At 34.7% G+C, this 23374-nt stretch overlaps 1 protein-coding gene across 1 annotated transcript; it reads left to right on the forward strand.

Annotated features, from left to right (window-relative positions):
• Positions 1–15858: 15858 nt before the first annotated feature.
• Positions 15859–16833, forward strand: CPXCR1 (CPX chromosome region candidate 1). The gene is given in 3 exon segments (XM_028167030.2): positions 15859–16175; positions 16232–16369; positions 16371–16833. Coding segments are annotated over 3 exon segments (918 nt in total).
• Positions 16834–23374: the final 6541 nt, after the last annotated feature.

Consider the following 23374-nt stretch of genomic DNA (forward strand, 5'->3'; position numbering starts at 1 on the left):
AACAAATGCTAAAGGAACTTCTCTAACTGGAAAGCACAAGAGAAGAAAAGGACCTACAAAAACAAACCCAAAACAATTAAGAAAATGGTCATAGGAACATACATATCGATAATTACCTTAAATGTGAATGGATTAAATGCTCCAACCAAAAGACACAGGCTTGCTGAATGGATACAAAAACAAGACCCATGCATATGCTGTCAACAAGAGACCCACTTCAGACCTAGGTATACATACAGACTGAAAGTGAGGGGATGGAAAAAGATATTCCATGCAAATGGAAATCAAAAGAAAGCTGGGGTAGCAATACTCATATCAGATAAATAGAGTTTAAAATAAAGAATGTTACAAGAGACAAGGAAGGACCCTACGTAATGATGAAGGGATCAATCCAAGAGGAAGATATAACAATTATAAATATATATGCACCCAACATAGGAGCACCTCAATACATAAGGCAACTGCTAACAGCTATAAAAGAGGAAATCTACAGTAACACAATAATAGTGGGGGACTTTAACACCTAACTTACATCAATGGACAGATCATCCAAAATAAAAATAAATAAGGAAACAGAAGCTTTAAATGACACAATAGACCAGATAGATGTAATTGATATTTATAGGACATTCCATCAAAAAACAGCACATTACACCTTCTTCTCAAGTGTGCACAGAACATTCTCCAGGATAGATCACATCTTGGGTCACAAACCAAGCCTCAGTAAATTTAAGAAAATTGAAATCATATCAAGCATCTTTTCTGACCACAACGCTATGAGATAAGAAATGAATTACAGGGAGAAAAACGTAAAAAACACAAACACATGGAGGCTAAACAATACTTTACTAAATAACCAAGACATCACTGAAGAAATCAAAGAGTAAATCAAAAAATACCTAGAGACAAATGACAATGAAAACACGGCAATCCAAAACCTATGAGATGCAGCAAAAGCACTTCTAAGAGGGAAGTTTATAGCTATACAAACTAACTCAAGAAACAAGAAAAATCTCAAAAAAGCAATCTAACCTTACACCTAGAGGAACTAGAGAAAGAAGAACAAACGAAACCCAAAGTTAGCAGAAGGAAAGAAATCATAAAGATCAGAGCAGAAAAAAAAAACAAATAGAAACAAAGAAAACAATAGCAAAAATCAATAAAACTAAAAGCTGGTTCTTTGAGAAGATAAACAAAATTGATAAACCATTATGCAGACTCCTAAAGAAAAAGGGAGAGAGGACTCAAATAGATAAAATTATAAATGAAAAAGGAGAAGCTACAACAGACACGGCAGAAATACAAAGCATCCTAACAGACTACTACAAGCAACTCTATACGAATAAAATGGACAATCTGAAGAAATGGACAAATTCTTAGAAAGATATAACCTTCCAAGACTGAACCAGGAAGAAATAGAAAATATGAATAGACCAATCACAAGTAAGGAAATTGAAACTGTGATTTAAAATCTTCCAACAAACAAAAGCCCAGGACCAGATGGCTTCACAGGTGAATTCTATCAAATAATAAGAGAAGAGCTAACACCCATCCTTCTCAAACTATTCCAAAAATTGCAGAGGAAGGAACACTCCCAAACGCATTCTATGAGGCCACCATCACTCTGATACCAAAACCAGACAAAGATACTACAAAAAAAGAAAATTACAGACCAATATCACTGGGGAATATAGATGCAAAAATCCTCAACAAAATACTAGCAAACAGAATCCAACAACACATTAAAAGGATCATACACCATGATCAAGTGCAATTTATCACAGAGATGCAAGGATTCTTCAATATATGCAAATCAGTCAATGTGATACACCACATTAACAAATTGAAGAATAAAATCATATGATCATCTCAATAGATGCAGAGAAAGCTTTTGAAAAATTTCAACACCCATTTATGATAAAAACTCTCCGGAAAGTGGGCATAGACAGAACCTACCTCAACGTAATAAAGGCCATATACAAAAAACCCACAGCAAACATCATTCTCAATGGAGAAAAACTGAAAGCATTTCCTCTGAGATCAGGAACAAGACAAGGATGTCCACTCTCACCACTATTATTCAACATAGTTTTGGAAGTCCTAGCCACGGCAATCAGAGAAGAAAAAGTAATAAAAGGAATACAAATTGGAAAAGAAGAAGTAAAACTGTCACTGTTTGCAGATGACATGATACTATACATAAAGCATCTTAAAGATGCCACCAGAAAACTACTAGAGCTAATCAATGAATTTGGTAAAGTTGCAGGATACAAAATTAATACACAGAAATCTCTTGCATTCCTATACAATAATGATGAAAAACGTGAAAGAGAAATTAAGGAAACACTCCCATTTACCATTGCAACAAAAATAATAAAATACCTAGGAATAAACCAACCTAGGGAGACAAAAGACCTGTATGAAGAAAACTATAAGACACTGATGAAAGAAATTAAAGATGATACCAACAGATGGAGAGATATACCATGTTCCTGTATTGGAAGAATCAATATTGTGCAAATGATTATACTACCCAAAGCAATCTACAGTTTCAGTGCAATCCCTATCAAATTACCAATGGCATTTTTTATGGAACTGGAACAAAAAAATCTTAAAATTTGTATGGAGACACAAAAGACCCCGAATAACCAAAGCAGTCTTGAGGGAAAAAAATGGAGCTGGAGGAATCAGACTCCCTGACTTCAGACTATACTACAAACCTACAGTAATCAAGACAATATGGTACTGGCACAAAAACAGAAACATAGACCAATGGAGCAAGATAGAAAGCCCACAGATAAACCCATGCACCTATGGTCAACTAATCTATGACAAAGGAGGCAAGGATATACAATGGAGAAGAGACAGTCTCTTCAATAAGTGGTGCTGGGAAAACTGGACAGCTACATGTAGAAGAATGAAAGTAGAACACTCCCTAGCACCATACACAAAAATAAACTCAAAATGGATTTGAGACCTAAATGTAAGACCAGACACTATAAAACTCTTAGAAGAATACATAAGAAGAACACTCTTTGACATAAATCACAGCAAGATCTTTTTTGATCCACCTCCTAGAGTAATGGAAATAAAAACAAAAATAAACAAATGGGACCTAATGAAACTTCAAAACTTTTGCACAGCAAAGGAAACAATAAACAAGACGAAAAGACAACCTTCAGAATGGGAGAAAATATTTGCAGATGAAGCACCGGATAAAGGATTAATCTCCAAAATATATAAACAGCTCATGCAGCTCAATATTAAAAAAACAAACATCCCAATCCAAAAATGGGCAGAGGACCTAAATAGACATTTCTCCAAAGAAGACATACAGATGGCCAAGAAGCACATGAAAAGCTGCCTAACATCACTAATTATTAGAGAAATGCAAATCAAAGCTACAATGAGATAGCACCTCACACCAGTTAGAATGGGCATCATCAGAAAATCTACAAACAACAAATGCTGGAAGGGGTGTGGAGAGAAGGGAACCCTCTTGCACTGTTGGTGGGAATGTAAATTGATGCAGCCACTATGGAGAACAGTATGGAGGTTCCTTAAAAAACTAAAAATAGAATTACCATATGATCCAGCAATCCCACTCCTGGGCATATACCCAGTGAAAACCATAATTCAAAAAGACACATGCACCCTGATGTTCATTGCAGCACTATTTACAATAGCCAGGTCATGGAATCAACCTAAATGCCCATCTGCAGAAGAATGGATAAAGAAGCTTTGGTACATATATACAATGGAATATTACTCAGCCATAAAAAGGAACGAAATTGGGCCATTTGTTGAAACGTGTATTGATCTAGAGAGTGTCATACAGAATGAAGTAAGTCAGAAAGTGAAAAACAAGTATCATATATTAATGTATATATGTGGAACCTAGAAAAATGGTACAGATGAACTGGTTTGCAGGGCAGAAATTGAGACACAGATGTAGAGAACAAACGAATGGACACCAAAGTGGGAAAGCCACAGGGGGGTGGGGGTGGTGGTGTGACAAATTGGGTGATTAGGATTGACATGTATACACTGATGTGTATATAATTGATGACTAATAAGAACCTGCTGTGCAATAAATAAATAAATAAATAAAATAAAATATACAAAAGTAAAAATCTCACTGGAAAGGGTAAATATACAATAAATTTGGTGGATCAGTCACTTGCAGTGCAGTCGTGAAGGTTAAAAGACAGAAGAAATCCAATTAATCTTTCAAATCCATTAATTCTTTCAGGACCACAAACTTGTGGTATCAAAATTATATAAGCAATAAATATTAATTTATTCCAGTTTTTCTACTGAAACTGATGCCCAGATCTTTATCTGCCTAGTTGATTTTCATTGCTTTATGTAATTCATGAGTTTGGGACTTTTACAGTCATTTAGATATGTGGATTATTATTTATTTTCGTAATTAGTTCTTACACCACTAGAGAAAGAAGAATGTTTAATATCCATTCACAGGTGAACATTCCCTATTCCCTTCCCCCAAAGAAAGAAATGACATGATATCCTTTGTTCAAGGTAATAAAACCTATTTTCTCTTACAGGTATTTAGCTTTGGTGGGAGATCAGAAAGATTTAGAACAAACAGTAACAGGGGTCAATCTAGGGAAGATGAAGTATTATTGGATGTTGTTTGAATGGAAATTTATGAACAATGATTTGTTCCATCTTTTCAAAAAAGGTATACAAATATATTACTTATAAATATAGATTAATACAGAGCAGTATGTTTTACCATCCTGGCCTTCTTTACATTTCTTTTTTCTTTTTTTTTCCCCAGAAAGAACAAAAATAATCGGTGCTATTCATACTTCTTTAAATTTTTTTATTGAAGTACAGTTGATTTACAATATTATATTAATTTCAGGCATACAAGATGGTGATTCAGTATTTTACAGATTATACTCCAAAAAAGTTATTACAAGATAATACTAATTTTTAATACAAGAAAAATATAATAATACAAGAAAACACTAATTTTCAAATTAGTGTTTTCATTTTTTTCCAGGTATAACCCTGGAGTGGAATTGCTGGATCATATGATAGTTCTATTTTTAGTTTTTTGAGACACCTCCATACAGTTTTGCATAGTGGCTGCACCAATTTACATAACCACCAACAGTGTACAAGGATTCCCTTTTCTCCACATCCTCTCCAACATTTGTTATTTGTAGCCTTTTTGATGATAGCCATTCTGACATGTGTGAGGTGATATCTCATTGTTATTTTGGTTTGCATTTCTCTAATAATTAGCGATTGTGAGCATCTTTTCATATGACTCATAGCCATCTGTATGTAGTCTTTGCAAAAGTGTCTATTTACATCTCCTGCCCATTTTCTGATTGAGTTGTTTGGTTTTTTGATATTGAGTTGTATAAGCTGCTTATATATTTTGAATATTAACCCCTTGTAAGCCATGTCATTTGCAAATATTTTCTCTCATTCTGTAGGTTGTCTTTTCATTTTGTCAATGGTTTCCTTTGCTGTGCAAAAGCTTTTAAGTTTAGTTTGGTTCCATTTGTTTATTTCTGCTTTTATTTCTTTTGTCTTAGGAGAGAGATCCAAAAATATATTGCTAGGATTTATGTCAAAGAGTGTTCTATTTTCTCTTATAGAAGTTTTATGGTTTCAGGTCTTATATTTAGTCTTTAATCCATTTTGAGTTTATTTTTGTATACAGTGTGAGGAAATGTTCTAAGCTCATTGTTTTACATGTAGCTGTCCAGTTCTCCCAGCACCACTTGTTGAAGAGACTGTCTTTTCTCCATTGTATATCCTTGCCTCCTTTATCATAGATACATTGGCCATACATGTGTGGCTTATTTCTGCACTCTGTATTCTGTTCCATTGATCTAGGTATCTGATTTTGTGTCACTACCATGCTGTTTTGATTACTGCAGCTTTGTAGTATATTCTAAAGTATGAGAGGGTAATATCTCCACTTCATTCTTTTTTTCTCAAGATTGCTTTTGCAATTTGGGTTCTTTTGTGGTTCCATATGAATTTTATCATGATTTTTTCTAGTTTTGTGAAAAATGCCATGGGTATTTTGATAGTGATTTTATTAAATCTGCAGATTGTTTTGGGTAAGATGACTATTTTAACAATAGTAACTCTTCCAATCCAAGAGCATGGAATATCTTCCCATTTCTTTGTATCATCTTCAATTTTCTTCATTAATGTTTTATATTTTTCAGAGTATAGGCCTTTCACTTTCTTGTTTAAGTTTATTCCTAGGTATTTTATTCTTTTTAATGTGATTTTCAACAGGATTTTTTTTTACTGTCTCTTTCTGATACTTCATCATTAGTGTGTAGAAACATGACAGATTTTCGTATATTAATTTTGTATCCTGCAACTTTGTTGAATTCATTCATTAGTTCTCATAGTTTTGAAGTGGATTCTTTAGGGCTTTCTAAATATATTATCATGTCATCTGCAAATAGTGAAAGTTTTATCTCTTCACTTCCAATTTGGATACCTTTGATTTCTTTTATCTTGTCTGATTGCTGTGGTGTTTAACTTTATGTGTCAACATGACTGTGCTAAAGGATGTGCAGATCACTGTTAAAACATTATTCCCGGGTGTGTCTGTGAGGGTTTCTCTAAAAGAGATCAGCAGTTGAATCAGTAGACTAGTAATGAAAATGCTTCTCACCAATGTGGCTGGCATAATGCAATCCCTTCATTGTCTGGATAGAATAAAAAACAGAGAAGGGCAAATTTGTTCTATGCTTGAGCTGGAACATATATCTTCTCCTGTGCTCAGAATTGGTGCTCCTGGTTCTCAGGAATTCAGGTTTGGTTTGGAATTATACCACTAGTTTTGCTGAGCCTCCAGCTTGCAGACAACATATCATGGGCCTCCTACACCTTCATAATTATGTGAGCCAATTTTTCATAATAAATCTCTTTCTATGTATTTATATATCTATCTATATGTATATATCTATATCTATCATATATTTTCTGTTTCTCTGAAAAACTCTAGGAGATTGTGGTACCAAGAATGTTCTAGAGAAACAGAATTTTAAGGATGATTATTCTGAATTGTTTTTGGGGATTTTGGGTTTGGCTTTCTATGCTGGTTAGATTTAAAATGCTAATGACTCTATTTCTGGTAGAGAAGAGAGCACTGATAGTCCATGGCATAAACTTTTTATAGGGGTAAGCAGAATATTTGCATTGGATACTCCTAATCAACCACTTATAAGAAGGAAGGCACTAAGTGACTGTATATACTTTCAAACATTTTTGGAAAACTAATGAATATAATGATGTTGGTTGGTTGCTCCTGGTGTCCATGGGCCAAGTCGTAAATTATTAACCCAAGGGTTCAAATTCCCAGTTAAAGTGTCATGTAAATGACCCAAGAGCTTTTTTTGTGTGCTCTGAAAGAGTCCTGTATCTCCTTTAGCTGCAGGGCTAAAATTTATAAAAATCAAGTTCAGAACTTTATTCTGTGACTGGCTAAATCACAACACAAACTGAACTGACGTCACATGGTATCTACTGTTAAAGTGAGGGAAATTGATTTGGAAAGAATGAAATCTTATGAGTTGAGATGGGGACATGTGAGTAGACCCTGGTGGGTCTACTGGGGACATGAACCCAGCAGAATTAAATTTCACACCCCCAGCAGAAGTGGCTTTCTCAACCAGTGGAACTGACCCTCACCCCCACCCCTATGATATTGGCCTATCCACCCACAGTATTTTTGGCCTTTCCACCTCCCTCTTAGGGGATTCAACCTGCATTGCCTGAAAAAAATGGCAATGGCCTCACCTGAGGCAGTAGATATGCAAAACGATGCTGATTCTCCTTAGGACCAACCCCCACCACCTTTCTTTGTTTCTACATCTATAACTAAACTCAAGTCTCAGCAGGACCCTAAAGATGAGGTACAAAGTATGACTCATGGGAAGGTGTGCTACAGTCCAAAAGAACTGGTTAAGTGTTCTAGTTTATACAGACAGAAATCCAGGGAACATGTGTGAATATGGTTGCTAAGGATGTGGGATAATGGTGGAAGGAACATAAAGTTGGACCAGGCTGAAATTATTGATATAGGCCCACATAAGCAGAGATGTTGCAGTTCACAGAAGTTAGAAAGGGCTCTAACAGTTTGGTTGGTTGGTTGGCTGAAACATGAAACATGGTCCAGTACACGTGAATTGGAAATGTTAGACATGCCTTGGTTTAATGTAGAGGAATGGATTCAGAGGCTTAGGGAGATTGGAATGTTAGAATGGATGTTAGGATATATTTGTCATTTAAAGCCTACTCACTGAGAGGGTCCAGAAGAACTATCTTTCATGAATATTGTGGGAAATAAATTTGTGTGGGGAACTTTAGCATCCTTGAAGAGCTCTTTGATTGTTCTTCTCTGGAAGTCAGGCCTCACTGTTAGAACTGCAGTCACTGAACTGAGAAAACTAAATGCAATGGGAGTAATTGGATCTTGAGGTGGCAGGGGCCAAATGGTGACATTCAACTACCAAAGACAATGTAGTCATGATTATCGTAATGGACATCAGAGTCAAATTATAAATCAGAATAGTCTGACTTATGCAGACGTATGGTGTTGGGTAGTTAATAATGGTGTTCCTAGAAGTGAAATAGAAAGGAAGCTTACTAAATTCTTACTTGATCTATTTAAACAGAAATGTTTTAGGTCAAGTGGACAAAAGTCTAACTCAAATCATAAAAACAGAGTCATGGTGCCTCAATCAATTCTCAGACTTGAGCCAATATACAGACCCAGAGCCTTCTGAATGGGTCCCCTTGAAGAAAGATCCTGGCAACAATTGAAATTTTATACTTTTATTCTTTTACCCAGTCTTCCACAAATGAAACTATAGTTTTTTACTAGGGTAACTGGACATTGGGATAATAAAATAATTAGAAGTTTTGGGGACTACTGGACACTGACTCTGAACTGATACTAATTTCAAGATACTTAAAATGTTACCAAGGTACGCCAGTCAATGTAGGAGCTCATGGAGGTAAGGTCAACGAAGTTTTAGCTCCGCAGTAATGGCTCCCATAATTTTGCAGGCTGAGCAGTCCTATAGCCTTCCATCTGTCATCTTGAGGCTCATGAAAGCCAATGATGTAGATACAGTACAAACAAGAAGGCTTGAGAACCAAGGCAGCTATTGGTGTCAGTTTTGGTTAATAAAGCCCCTGGCAACTTAGGATTCCTCATGTCTCAGAATCAACAAAGAGGAGAGTTACTGTATTGGGGTTACTGACCCTGACTACTACTTGAGGAAGTAGGAAAATTGGACTACTACACAAAGCAAAATTGGACTACTAATACACAATGAAGATATGGAAGGGTATGTCTAGAATAGAGGAGATCTCTTAGGGCCTGTCTTAGTATTACAATGCCATGTGATTAAGATCAATGGAAAACTACAGCAATCCAATCCAAGCAGGACTACAAATGATCTAGACCTTTCTGGAATGAAAGTTTGGGTCACTCTACCAGGTAAAGAACCAGAAGCAGTTGAGGATCTTGCTGAAGGCAATGGAATACAGATTGGATAGTAAAAGAAGGCAGGTATAAATACCAGTTATAATCGTGTCACAAGATACAGAAATGAATACTGTAATTGTCATGAATGTATTCTACTCATTTTATTATGAATATATTTGTGTGTACATATACATATATTAAACGAATATTTTTGTTTTCTTTCTTCTATCATTTCCTTATCAGATAACATAAGATATATTGACTTCATATTTGTATTGGAGTATTGTTAATATTACATCATAGTACTTAAGTTATAGAATATCAGCAGAAGACTGAACATCATTCAAGGTCTTTGCCTCCTCTTTGGGGAAAGACTAGTGAATTTTTAGTTGTATGCAGGATAGTTGGATCATGTTAGGCAGAATTACAACTTTGTTATTGTCTTTATTTGGAGATTAAGCAGAGTTTAGAGAGATGAATATGTGTGTCAATGTGACAAGGGATGGATTTAGGATGGTTAATTTTATGTGTCACCTTGACTGGACTAAGGTATGCCCAGATAGATGGTAAAGCATTATTTCTGTGGGTGTATGTGAGGGGTTTTTTTTGTTTCTTTTTTTTTTTTTTTTCTGGAAGAGATTAGCATTTGAATTTGTAGACTGAGTAAAGAAGATTGCCTTCACCAATGCAGGTGAGTATCATCCAAACCCTTGAGGGCCTGGATAGTACAAAAAGGCAGAAGAAGGGCAAATTTGCTCTCTCCCTGAGCTGAGACATCCATCTTCTCCTGCCCTCATTCATCTGAGCTTCTGATTCTTGGACCTTCAGACTTGACTGGGACTTAAACTATTGACTCCTCTAATTCTCAGGCTTTTGAGATTGGACTGGAACTATATCACAGGCTTTCCTGGGCCTTTACCTCTCAAATGGAAAAGAGTGGAAATTCTTAGTCTTAATAATCACATATCCAATCTCATTATATATATATATATATATATATATATATATATATATATATATAATATATATAATATATTTATAATATATTTATATATTTATATAATATAATTTATAATAATATAAATAATAATAAATATCCACAGTTGACCCTTGAAGAACATGTTGCTTAAGGGTACCAACTCCCTGCACAGCTGGAAATCACATATAACTTTTGACTTCCCAGAACTTAAATACTAGTAGCCTACTGTTCACTGGAAGCTTTATCAATAACATAAATAGAAAATTAACACAGGTTTTATAAGTTATATGCATATCTACATATACTTTATTCATTTATGACATACCTAACTTTTTCTTAATTTTTAAAAAATATTTCTAGGCTACAAGGTTCATCCATGATTTTTTTCAAATTGTAACAAATCTCCAAAAAATTTTTGATATATTTATTGAAAAACATCCACTTGTAAGTGGACTGTGCAGTTCAACCGGTGTTGTTCAAGTGAAGACTGTATAAATATATTCTATTGGTTCTGTTTCTCTGGAGAACCCTAATACACCTGCTTTTCATTTGTTGCTGTACTAGCCCTTTTTTTCTGGACTAGTGGTTCACTTTTGATGTCACAATTTAACTTCTAGTCTCTACTCAGGAGCTATAGTAATGCTTTGGTTTTAAGATTTCTCATCATTCATGTTCTCTGCTGCTTTTAGGATAGACTTTAGCTTAGATGAGAGACACTCAACTCTCATATTCCCTCTGAGCCTCATGAGCTCACATGTACCAGGAAATTTCTCATCTTGACCCAAACCAACAGTAGATAAAAATTAGAAGTCTTCTGGAGATCCAATAAAAAATAAAAGTACATTGATAAGGGTCAAAAATACATTCAAAGAATATAGGTCTCCTTATTGTTTGATGACTGAAAGCTAACAAAGTTAAGAGAAATCGGGTAGTGAAAATACAGTTGAGCCTTGAACAAAATGAGTTTGAACTGCATGGGTCCACTTATAAGTGGATTTTTTTTCAATAGTAAATACTACAGTACTACATGATACATGGTTGGTTGAATCCACAGATGGGGAACTGTGGATATGGAGGGTCAACTGTAAGTTATACATGGATTTTCAACTGTCCTAACCCCTGCATTGTTCAAGGGTCACCTGTAAAATACTCACCTAAAGTAGCAAAAAGGAAGATGAGACAAATCATGTAAAGACAATTAAAAGTTTGTAAACCAACGTAAAAAAATGTAACAGTCATATTATCTCCCTGTAAGATTGCCATACTTAGTAAGCAGAATGACCAGTAAAATTTGAATTTCTGATAAACAATAATATTTTTGGTACAAATATGTCCCAAAACATATTTGACTGCATTTGAAACATACTTATACTAAAAAAGTATTCATTGTTTATTAGAAATTCAAATTTTACTGAATGTCCTTTATGTTATCTAGCAATTCTATTGTCATGCTGTTCTGATTTGGGGAAAAGCATATAGTTAGGATTTTATCTGTGATAAGGCAAATATAAGTTTATAGATCTTTCCAACCTTTACTCATTCCCTGCTATGTAAAACCAATCCAAGATTTGACATTTCACTTATTCTCTCCTCCCGCCCTCTGCAGAGGTTTCTCTTCAGTTTCTAGGTTGCCAAGTCCTGTGGATATTGTGATGCAGAGTCAAAAGAAATGTTAAAAAGGTATAAATGGAGAAGTACAGGACAGAAGGAGAGGGGGAAAACAGGCTGCGCCTAGTAAAGCACATCTTTTGGAGGGATTTGTACTACTGAGAATGGAGATAAAGGGTAAGTTGAAAGTGAGAAGGAAAATATGAGATCTTAATAAGTGTGTGTATCCTTTTTCTAGTGTTTTAAAATTATTCTGAAATTAGCTTTTTTGCTTGATTTATTATTCTATGATAGATATGCTACTCTGAGACTTGCTTCTTTAGGTCAGGGCTTCAATACGTTTAAATATGATTCCGTGAATATACCTCAAATGGAGAAAAGTACTTCATTTTATTTGTCGCTAAAATGTTGGAGTGACAAAAACAATTTAAAAGTAAAATTAACAAATTTAGAAGGTACAAGAGATATTAAGTTCCTTCAAATAAGAGTTGGTGCATAGTGAGGAGTTTCCTGACACTCATAGGTGCTTGGGGCTCAGAGGCATATGCTAATTGAGGACCTTTCATCTGAGATAATGTGAAGTGCACCTTGGAGAGTTTGTCAGAAGGAAAAGATGAGACATTTAATTCATGTAAAGATGTTTACTGAGCTGATGAATCATTAAGGCAATTTGGTGTAAATTTTTAAAAATTTTAGTAGAAGGAACAAACATTCTTCTCAGAGCATATGGGCATTGGAGGACACAGTTTGACAAGAATAAAAACTTCCCTTAATTTAGGGCTAATTGAATCTGATTTTAAAAGGTTCAGAATAGCCAGATTTATTTTAAACTCTATATATGTATATTTTAAACCTCAACAGGCCTTGTATATAAAAATCTGAATCAGAAGAGAGAATATTTAAAAACGCCAACCCTGGTATTTAGTTATAGCTTTTGAATTAGCCATTATAAAAATATAACTATAATATTGTACTTCCTCAAGAACCCAATGACAAACTCAAAATGTGTTTTTTAAGAATGTTAAACATTATAATTTTAAAAGCTATCAGGCACATTTACATTTATCTGTGGATTGTAACAATTTTGGTTTTCTGTCTTATATAAAATGCTGCTCTCAGTAAATATACATATATATTTTTATATATAATTAAAGAAATACTCTAGGTGAAGGAACGTCAAATATAAAGAAAAGAGAACAGGAAGAGATTAGAAGAATGTATTGCTTAAATAAACACATACATATTTGACTGAGTTATTAGAAATTTAGGAAGAAGACATGTGACTCTTGGCTATTTCCAAACATAAATCCAGGCATTAAAAGATAAAGATTATTATGTAGAATAGAATACCCTATGTGATTCTTGTTCAATCTCAATGAATACTTATATTTTAAATAAATAATAATGGTCCTAAGTACATAGATTTCTAATGTGACTGCTTTACAGAGAAAAAAAAGCCTTCAGATATAACTTATACTGTACTGGCACATCCATCTTAATATATTCTAATAGCATACATATCTGTGATCGATATGAGTATATGCACTGGATATATCATATAAAAATGTCAATGCTGAATGTAGAAGGGAACAATAAATCTCATAGCTACCCTGGGATGTGGAAGTGGAAGAACCTACTAATAGGCAAAACAGAATAGGTACTTTACTTGGAGGTAGAAGGTCCAAGAGCTGATTAGTCTCCATTTGTTTTATGAAAATATCTTGATTTGTTTTCAGGGTGCATCTGACAAGATCTAGATGACCACCAGGAACTTCAGTTCCCACCAAATTTCTTGATATCAACCTTACTGAGAGGCAGCCAGTCTTTTATCCTCAAACTTAGTGAGTTCAATTTGTTTTTGTTTTCTTTTTTAGGCATCCTCTAAAACATAGACTCTGTTTATTGTTTTACCTTGATTATCACTGTGCTGATTGCTGATATATCTTGGTAAAGAGCTGCTTTAATTGACAATCTTGAACAGATCAAACTCAGTTAAACTCAGCAAGGACCCACTCCTTGAAATTTGGGTAGTGTATAAATACACTGAAGAAGGGAGTAAGAAAAAATAGAATAGAGAATCAAGAAATAAATCTTGAGGAATGCCTACATTTAAATGTTAGAAAAAAAAAGTAAAATTAGGTTAGGATAAAAGAAGCAGAAGGGTAACAAACTATCACATGGTAACAGAAATCAAAGAATTGTGTGCTTAAAAGTACAGGAAGATAAAGCACTTAGAGTTCCATGACTTTAGTTGAACAACACTAGAGAGTGGAACATACAGAACAAAATCTCATTGTGATCATGGTCCTCAGTAAAAATAATAATAATAATAAAGAAAAAAATTTAATTAGCAAGTGCTTGAGAGAAAAAACTTAATATTAAATTTTGGAAAAAATACTTAATGGTTAAATTGTAAGTTAAATATGAATATAAAATAACAAAAACAACAAAAAAAGACCATCAGTATTAGAACAGAAAAAACATATTATGTGAATAAAGAAAAGAAAGTTGAACAGGGGAGGTGGAGTCAACTTATAGAGAATCTCTGAAGACTGCAGTATGAGATAAAGGTCTATGCCACTTTATATCCTTAAATCCAGCTGACCTATCCATAAATTCTGTCTAGGTTAGCTCATAAAATCTAGCCATAAAAAATGGGAGAAATTTTGTTAAATTCTCAGCTTCCTCCAGATTTGTTTTCAGCCCATTTTCACCTGCCTTTCCACCATTGCCTTCAGTAAGAAACTTTCCTATCCATGTTTCTAACTCTGAAGAAATCTTCCAACTCATATCTTCTCAAGTACCCTCATAGAGAGGAATGGGAAATATATGGCTCAGAAAGTTAGTATTCACTGAAGGTGTTTGAGCAGGTAGGTGGCATAAGGAAAGAAACAGGTAAGAGGAGAGGAGTGAGCTGAGAGTTTGGAATCAGAATTCAACTACTTTTAGCAGTAAAGGAAGCATGATGTGATTATCAGTTTGATTAGTGCTGAGGCAATGAGAATGAAAAGGAAGTGGTGAATTTGAAAGATATTTTAATAAATGACTCAGAGTTTGGACTTCACTATTCAGCTTTCTACTCTCTTACCTGCTCTGCCTTGCCCTCCCACATAATTCATAATTGTTTTTCTTTGCATACATATTGCTTTAAAAGAACAGATAAAAGAACAAAACAATTTTTTTTTAATTCCAAGGGAAAAATAGCTAGTTCTCCATACAAATTCAACCATTTCATTTTCACATAGGTCTTGATTCTCTCTTAAACATATATACTCATTAAAAAAAGACAAAACAAAACAAAACAAAAAGAAAACTGTCTTCTACTTTATCCTCAGTTAAAAATCCCAGGTCAGTATTTGGATCTGTTTTATTAAATAAAAATTCTATTTAATTTACCATCCAAAAGGGAATAATTAGGCTTCCTACTGGGAACTATATGCACTGTAGTGCAGAGAGTACATTCCTATATTAACTAGATGAAAGTTTATGTTATTCTAAATTTATACAAGTTTCAAAAGTAAGTAATGAGACCACCTATTTAATAGGAGTCAAATTTGCCCTCAGTTTTCATTTTTCCTTATTTTATTTTATGAGTCTGTGACTCTGATGTTAAAAATGTGAGAAATACATATATATTTAAAGGTGTGTGAAAGCTCAGGAATAACACATCCACATATTTTTTCCAGGATTAAACTGGTTTCTTATGAAGTAGAGCATTCCTCAATTTAATAGATCTTTGTCTTCTTTTTCATAAATAGAACTCAGGATGAATTCTCCTACTAAAGAAGGAAGTAATCCAGCTGACAATGCTCTCAAAAATTTAGAAAATGAGGCTCCAAATGACTGCAGTGCAGATATAGAGCCTTCATTTGCTGATTCTAATATGATTTCTCAGGTGGAAAGCAACCCAATGAACAGGGCGCTAGATGCACCAACTTCCCAGGAGCATGCTGTTCCTCAAGCAGCAGAAAATACTGAGCTTGAAGTAGAAGAAACCCAAAAAGATTCTCAAAAAGAAGATTTTAAAGAAGATGAGTCCTTTCTAATTCAGGTTCCCATTCCTAGAACACGGGTTTTGCTCATGTCAGGATTAGGGAGAATTACCTGAGTATCCCACTAGTAAAAATTGATAAAAACAGTCCCTTAACTAACAGAGCAAGATTCTACTCAGGAAAAGTGGAGACGAAAACAAGTGATTTCTGTCATAACACCATAAATTACAAAATTTCTCTCCAACTCTCAATTTCATGGAGAAGAATCCCATTTATTAACAATCATGAGAAGAATGATTCCCCATCTGCTCTGTGGTAGACATTTCTCTCAGGCTACAGGTCGTCAAAATACCATGTGGGTGAAGCAAAAGTATATAGCATGTCTTCCTCATCCAAATGTCCTCACTCACGGTGAGAGAACCATAATATTTGGAAGACCTTTGAGGGTGTACTATTACCGTCCCCTCATTGAGAGAATGACACCATGAAAATTTTACAAATCAACTGATACTAAAGGAAAGGATGGATTCCACATTTTTGTGAGGCCTGTGCTCTGTATCTCACAAGCCCAAATTCAAAACACATTTAATTGAAAAGCTTTGGAGGATCATTTGAGATCTCACCACAACATGAGGGTTGTAATTATAAACACCAATAATGGTTGGAAATAACTATGCCCCGTCTGTGGAAGTAGTTTCAACAATTTGATTGAATTTAGACAACATTCCTGCAGCTTTCCTGAGAATTAACTTCAATTGAGACAAATTAATTTTAAAATTTAACTTCTAAAAAATTTATAATTTGACTACCAAATTGAGGCAAAATTGTATGAACATAAATTTTAATAGTGTTAGATGGAGTTGCAGAAAGGAACACAAAATAAGATATATCAAAAAGAATCACCATTGAGAAGAGAGGAACAACTCATAAGGAAACCTCTGTCTAAACTCTGCTATTACAAACAGATCATCAAAATATCAGGCCCTGGATCTGTATATAGTCAGCAATTGAACTAGGAAAATATATGCACTTTCTTAATATCCACTTCTGCTGAAAGAAAGTATTGTTAATATTATCAGATTCCAAGTTCAGAGGATTCTGACAACAATAGCAAACATATATTGGAGGGCTAGACAAAGTCCTACCAGGTGTTTCTAGAGACTCTGCTAAATTTGATATCTGACACATTCTTCATAAATTCAATAAAAATAATTTTAAAGACATAGAAAGTTGCATTGTGTGCTTACAACTAGATAAAAATTTCTGTGGGTAGAAAAAAGTTTCAAGCATTATAAATGTGCTGTGTTTATTTATTTATTTATTTTTTTAATAGCTACTTTATTTATTTATTTATTTATTTTTGGCTGTGTTGGGTCTTCGGTTCGTGCGAGGGCTTTCTCCGGCTACGGCAAGTGGGGGCCACTCTTCATCGCGGTGCGGGGACCGCTCTTCATCGCGGTGCAGGGACCGCTCTTCATCGCGGTGCGCGGGCCTTTCACTATCGCGGCCCCTCCCGTTGCGGGGCACAGGCTCCAGACGCGCAGGCTCAGTAGTTGTGGCTCACGGGCCCAGCTGCTCCGCGGCATGTGGGATCTTCCCAGACCAGGGCTCGAACCCGTGTCCCCTGCATTAGCAGGCAGACTCTCAACCACTGCGCCACCAGGGAAGCCCTCTGTGTTTAGATAATAATGTTGATGATTCAAAATAAAAATTAAACTCATTAAAAGAAAATAATGTGGTAGAAGTGAAATTATTTGAGATAGAAGTGAACAAATATTAAACTGGTAGCATAAGATAGTAATCATTTTTTCGTGGATAGCTTCATCATTGCCTATGATCACCACTCACATTTTACGTTCCACCCATATACAGGTATACCTTGGAGAAATTGCAAGTTCAGTTCCAGACCACTGCAAAAAGTGAATATCACAGTAAAGTGAGTCACACAAATTTGTTTTGTTTTCCAGTGCATATAAGAGTTATGTCTGCACTATACCGTAGTCTATTAAGTGTGCAATAACATATCTAAAAAATCAATTTACATACTTAATTTGAAAAATACTTGATTGCTGAAAAATGCTAGTCTTTATCTGAACCTTTAGCATGTCAATCTTTTTGATGGTGGAGAGTCTTGCCTTGATGTTGATGGCTGCTGACTGATCAAGATAGTAGTTACTAAGGGTTGGGGTGGCCGTAGCAATTTCTTAAAATAAGACAACAATGAAATTTGCCACATTGACAGACTCTTTCTTCCATCAATGATTTCTCTGTAGCATGTAATGCCATTTGATAACATTTTACCCACAGTAGAACTTCATTCAAAATTGAAGTCAATCCTCTCAAAGTCTGCCACTGCTTTATCAACTAAGTTTATGTAATATTCTAAACCCCTTAGTTGTATTTTCAACAATCTTCACGGCGTCTTCCCCAGGAGTAGATTCCATCTCAAGAAACCTCTTTTTTTTTTTTTTTTTTGATCATCCATAAGAAGTAACTCCTCATTCATTGAATTTTATCAAGATATTGCAACAATTCTTTCACATCTTCAGGTTCCACTTCTAATTATAATTCTCTTGCTAATTCCACCTCATCCGTAGTGACTTTATCCACTGAAGTCCTGAACCCTTCAATGTTACCTATGAAGTTTGGAATCAACTTCTTCCAAACTCCTGTTAATATTGATACGTTGACCTCATCTCATGAATCACAAATGTTCTTAACAGCATCTAAAATGGTGAATCCTTTCCAGAAAGTTTTCAGTTTACTTTGCCAAAATCCATCAGAGAAATTACTATTTATGGCAGCTATAGCTTTACAAATGTATTTATTAAATAATAAGACTTGAAAGTTGAAATTATTCTTGATCTAAGGGTGCAGAATGGGTATTATGTTAGCAGGCATGAAAACAAAAATAATCTCATTTTCCATCTCCATCAGAGCTCAAGGGTGACCAAGTGCATTTTCAATGAGGAGTAATATTTTGAAACATTTTCTTTGAACAGCTGGTCTCAACAATGGGCTTAAAATATCAGTATACCATGTTGCAAAGAGATGTGCTGTCATCTAGGCTTTATTATTCCATTTATATAGCACAGGTATAGTAGATGTAGCATAGTTCTTAAGGGCCCTAGGATTTTCAGAATGGTAAATAAGCATTGGCTTCAACTTAGTCACCAGTTGCATTATCCCCTAACAAGAGAATCATCCTGTCCTTTGAAACTTTGAAGCCATGCATTGACTTATCCTCTCTAGCTATGAAAGTCCTAGATGGTATTTTCTTCCAGTATAAGGCTGTTTTGTCTACATTGAAAAACTGTTGTTTAATGTAGCCACCTTCATTAATTATCTTCACTAGGTCTTCTGGATACCTTGCTGCAGCTTCTACATTACCACTTGTTGCTTCTCCTTGCACTTTGATATGGAGACAGCTTCTTTCTTTAAACCTCATGAGCCAATCCTTGTTAGTTTCAAACTTTTTTTCTGCAGCTTCCTCACTTCTCTCAACCTTCATAGACTTGTAGAGAGATAAGGCCTTGCTCTAGATTAGGTTTTGGCTTAAGGGAATATTATGGTTGGCTTTATCTATCCAGATCACTAAAACTTTCTCCATATCAGCAATAAGGCTATTTTGCTTTCTTATTATTCATGTGTTAACGGAGTAGTGCTTTTAATTCCCTTCAGGAACTTTTTCTTTGCATTCACAATTGGCTAACTGTTCACCACAAGAAACCTGGCTTTCAGCCTATTTTGACTTTTGATATACCTCCTCACTAAGCTTAATAATTTCTAGCTTTTTTTTTTTCAGTACTTTCAAATTTACTGAGGCTTGTTTTATGGGCTAACATCTAATCTATCCTGGAGAATGTTGTATGTGCATTTGAGAAGAATGTGTATCTTGCTCTTGTTGGGGATGGAATATTCTATTAGATGTCTGTTAGTTCTAGTTAGTCTATGGTGTTGTTCAAGACCATTTCCTGCTTGGCCTTTTGTCTAGTTGTTTTATCCATTATTGAAAGTGGGGTATTGGAGAATCCAATTATTGTTTTTGTTTATTTCTCCCTTCGATTCTCAGTTTTTTCTTTATGTGTTTTGGTGCTCTGTTGTTAGGCTTCTCTGTTAATGTTTTTATATATTCTTGCTAGAATGAGCCTTTTATCATTAGAAAATGTCCTTTTTTGTCTCTAGTAACAATTTTTGTTTTAAAATCTATTTTGTCCAATATTACTGTCTACTGAAAAAAATGCACAACTAAAAGTTGAGAGTAATGTTTTATTTGCCCCAGGACAAAACTGAAGACTTAATCCCAGGACACATCAACTCTGATAACTCTGAGAGACTGTTCCAAAGAGGCAAGTGAGGAGCCAGGATATATAGGAGTTTTTTCAACAAAGACCAGGTAGTCTGAACATCAAAAGATTACTTTTAATTAGAAAACCAGGTATCTCAAGTTAAGGAATTTAACACTTTTCTATGTATGGGAAAATGCCAGAGTCTGGGCAAACTGAAATCATTCCTTTGATATGAACCTCAGCTATCTGGGGCCAGTATCCTGTGTTTTCTCATCCTGAGTTTCCTCAGGGTGCACTCTTGGGGGTGGCTGCAGTATCTTGATGATTTGATGGCAGGTTTTATGTCTCTATCCTGAGTCCCCTCAGGACTCAGTTGTAGTGGCTGATGGCTACAATATACTGATATGGCAGGTGGCATTTTTAGTTCACATTACTATGAGTACTCCAGCTCACATTTGGTTACACTGAACAGGGTATATATTTTTCCACCTTTTTGCCTTCAATCTGTTTGTGTCTTTGAGTCTAAAGTGTGCCCTTTATAGACTGCATATAGTAAGATCATGTTTTTTTACTCATTCTGCATATACATACATTTTAATTGGAATATTTAACTCATTTACATTCAATGTAATTACTGTTAAGGTAGGATTTATGCCTGCCTTTTTGCCCTTTGTTTTCTATATGTCTTTTTTGTTCCTCTACTCCTACATTATTTTCTTTTTATATGTTATTAGATATTTTCTGGTGTACAATTTTAATTCCCTTCCATTTATCATATATTTTTAAAAGTTATTTTCTTAGTGGTTGCCCTGAACATTACAGAACATCTCAGCCTATAGCAGTCTAGTTTGAATTAATACTACCTTAATTTCAATAGTATATAAAAATTTTGTTTCTATCTATTTCCATTGTGTCCCCCTCCTTTTTTTTTTAAATTTGTTTATTTATTCATTTATTTTTGGCTGTGTTGGGTCTTCATTTCTGTGCGAGGGCTTTCTCTAGTTGTGGCAAGCGGGGGCCACTCTTCATCACAGTGCATGGGCCTCTCACTATCGTGGTCTCTCTTGTTGCGGAGCACAGGCTCCAGACGTGCAGGCTCAGCAGTTGTGGCCCACGGGCCTAGTCGGTCTGTGGCATTTGGGATCCTCCCAGACCAGGGCTCAAACCCATGTCCCCTGCATTGGCAGGCAGATTCTCAACCACTGTGCCACCAGAGAAGCCCTCCCCCTACTTTTTGCTATTATTGCTATATAAATTACATCTTTATACATTGTATTTCCACCACCATGGGTTTATAATGATCGCTTTATGAAGTAGTCTCTTATATCAAATAAGAGAAAAAGGAGTTACAAACAATGCTATTGATGGAATGTATGTGTTCCCTCAAAATGCATATATTGAAGCCCACATGTGGTGGTACTTGGAGGTGGAGACTTTAGAGACATGTGACTTTTCCTTTCACTAGAACAATTAGAGGCCATTGTAAGGTAATTAATTTGCCTAGTTTCAATATTGTTGTGTCTCAGGGAATATGGAGGCCCGAGGAGAGGGAGCACGATGGGGAATGGCCAGTCAGTGCAGCAATCAGAACATACACATTTATTGATTAAGTTTGCCATCTTATATGGGTAGAGTTTGTGGCACCCCAATACAATTACAATAGTAACATCAAAGATCACTGATCACAGATCACCATAACAAATATAATAATAAAAAATTTGAAATATTGCAAGAAGTACCAAAATGTGTCACAGAAACTTGAAGTGAGCAAATGCTGTTAGAAAAATTGCACTGATAGATAGACGTGCTTGAGGCAGGGTTGCCACAAACTTTCAATTTGTAAAAAATGCAATATCTGAGAAGTGCAATAAAATGAAGCACAATAAAATGAGATATGCCTATATGCACAAATGTCCACACATATTTAAGGAGCTCCTTATCTTGGTACTGGCAGCTCAAATTTCTGTACCTTTTTATTGCCTTTGATCTGCATATTTATAATGAGTAAAGATAAATTCCATAACTACACCTTCAAGTCAACTCATATTTATTGGTCACCCCTTATGTGTAAAGCACTATGCTAGGATCATACCATGTGTTAGTCTTAACAATAATCTTACCTGTATATATTTTTATTGTAAATTTAAATGCATAGAAATAGTTTCCAAGAAACTGAGTGACTCTCCAGGTCACACATTTAGTAAGTGCATGCTGTTATCATATAATAACATAATATAGCTGGTATTTACTTTAATGGGAGGCTTGTTGCATATTATGCCTTATCAAATAAATATGTATGTATAATATAATATATTGAATTTATTTAATACATAGATATACTGTATTACAGAAATTCTAAACTGTCATGAAGTAGAGGATACCTAGGCTATATTTAAGACAGGTCAAATTTGTTTATCTGAAGGTAGATTTGCTACTTCCAGATACAATTATTTACTGTCAACAATAAAACAGAGTAAAAAACTAAACTGATTATGACAATTCAGACAACTAAATCAAATGTTTCTTAATTTTAAAAATATGCTATTTTAATTTTCATCTCATTAATGCAAATGAGGTATAAAATACAGTTTACATAAATATAAGCCATCAGGTAGATATCAATAAAAATAAAATAGGAAAAATATTTTGTTCTTGTTCTTCATTTTTCCTAACTTAAGGTATAATAAAAATAGCAATTAGATTTAAAAAGTAGGTTTTATCACTGTCATATTACCATCCATAGTATCCAAACTTCAGCTGGCAAACCTCCACAAAATTTGAAAACATGATTTAAACACAGGACAAAGCAGTTAAACTAGATATTATTTACATTTTTCTCATGAATAAAAAGATATCTATTGAACTAAAATTATAAAAATGAGAAATAAAAATCAGAATAGTGAAATCAGAAAAATCTAAAATAAAGAATTCTAGATACATCCTCTCCAGCAGTGCACTTGAAAGATTCTCAGCTTCTGTAGAGAAGGAAGGCAAGCTTTCA

The sequence above is a fragment of the Balaenoptera acutorostrata genome, chromosome X (genome assembly GCF_949987535.1).
Source record: "Balaenoptera acutorostrata chromosome X, mBalAcu1.1, whole genome shotgun sequence".
NCBI lineage: Eukaryota > Metazoa > Chordata > Mammalia > Artiodactyla > Balaenopteridae > Balaenoptera > Balaenoptera acutorostrata.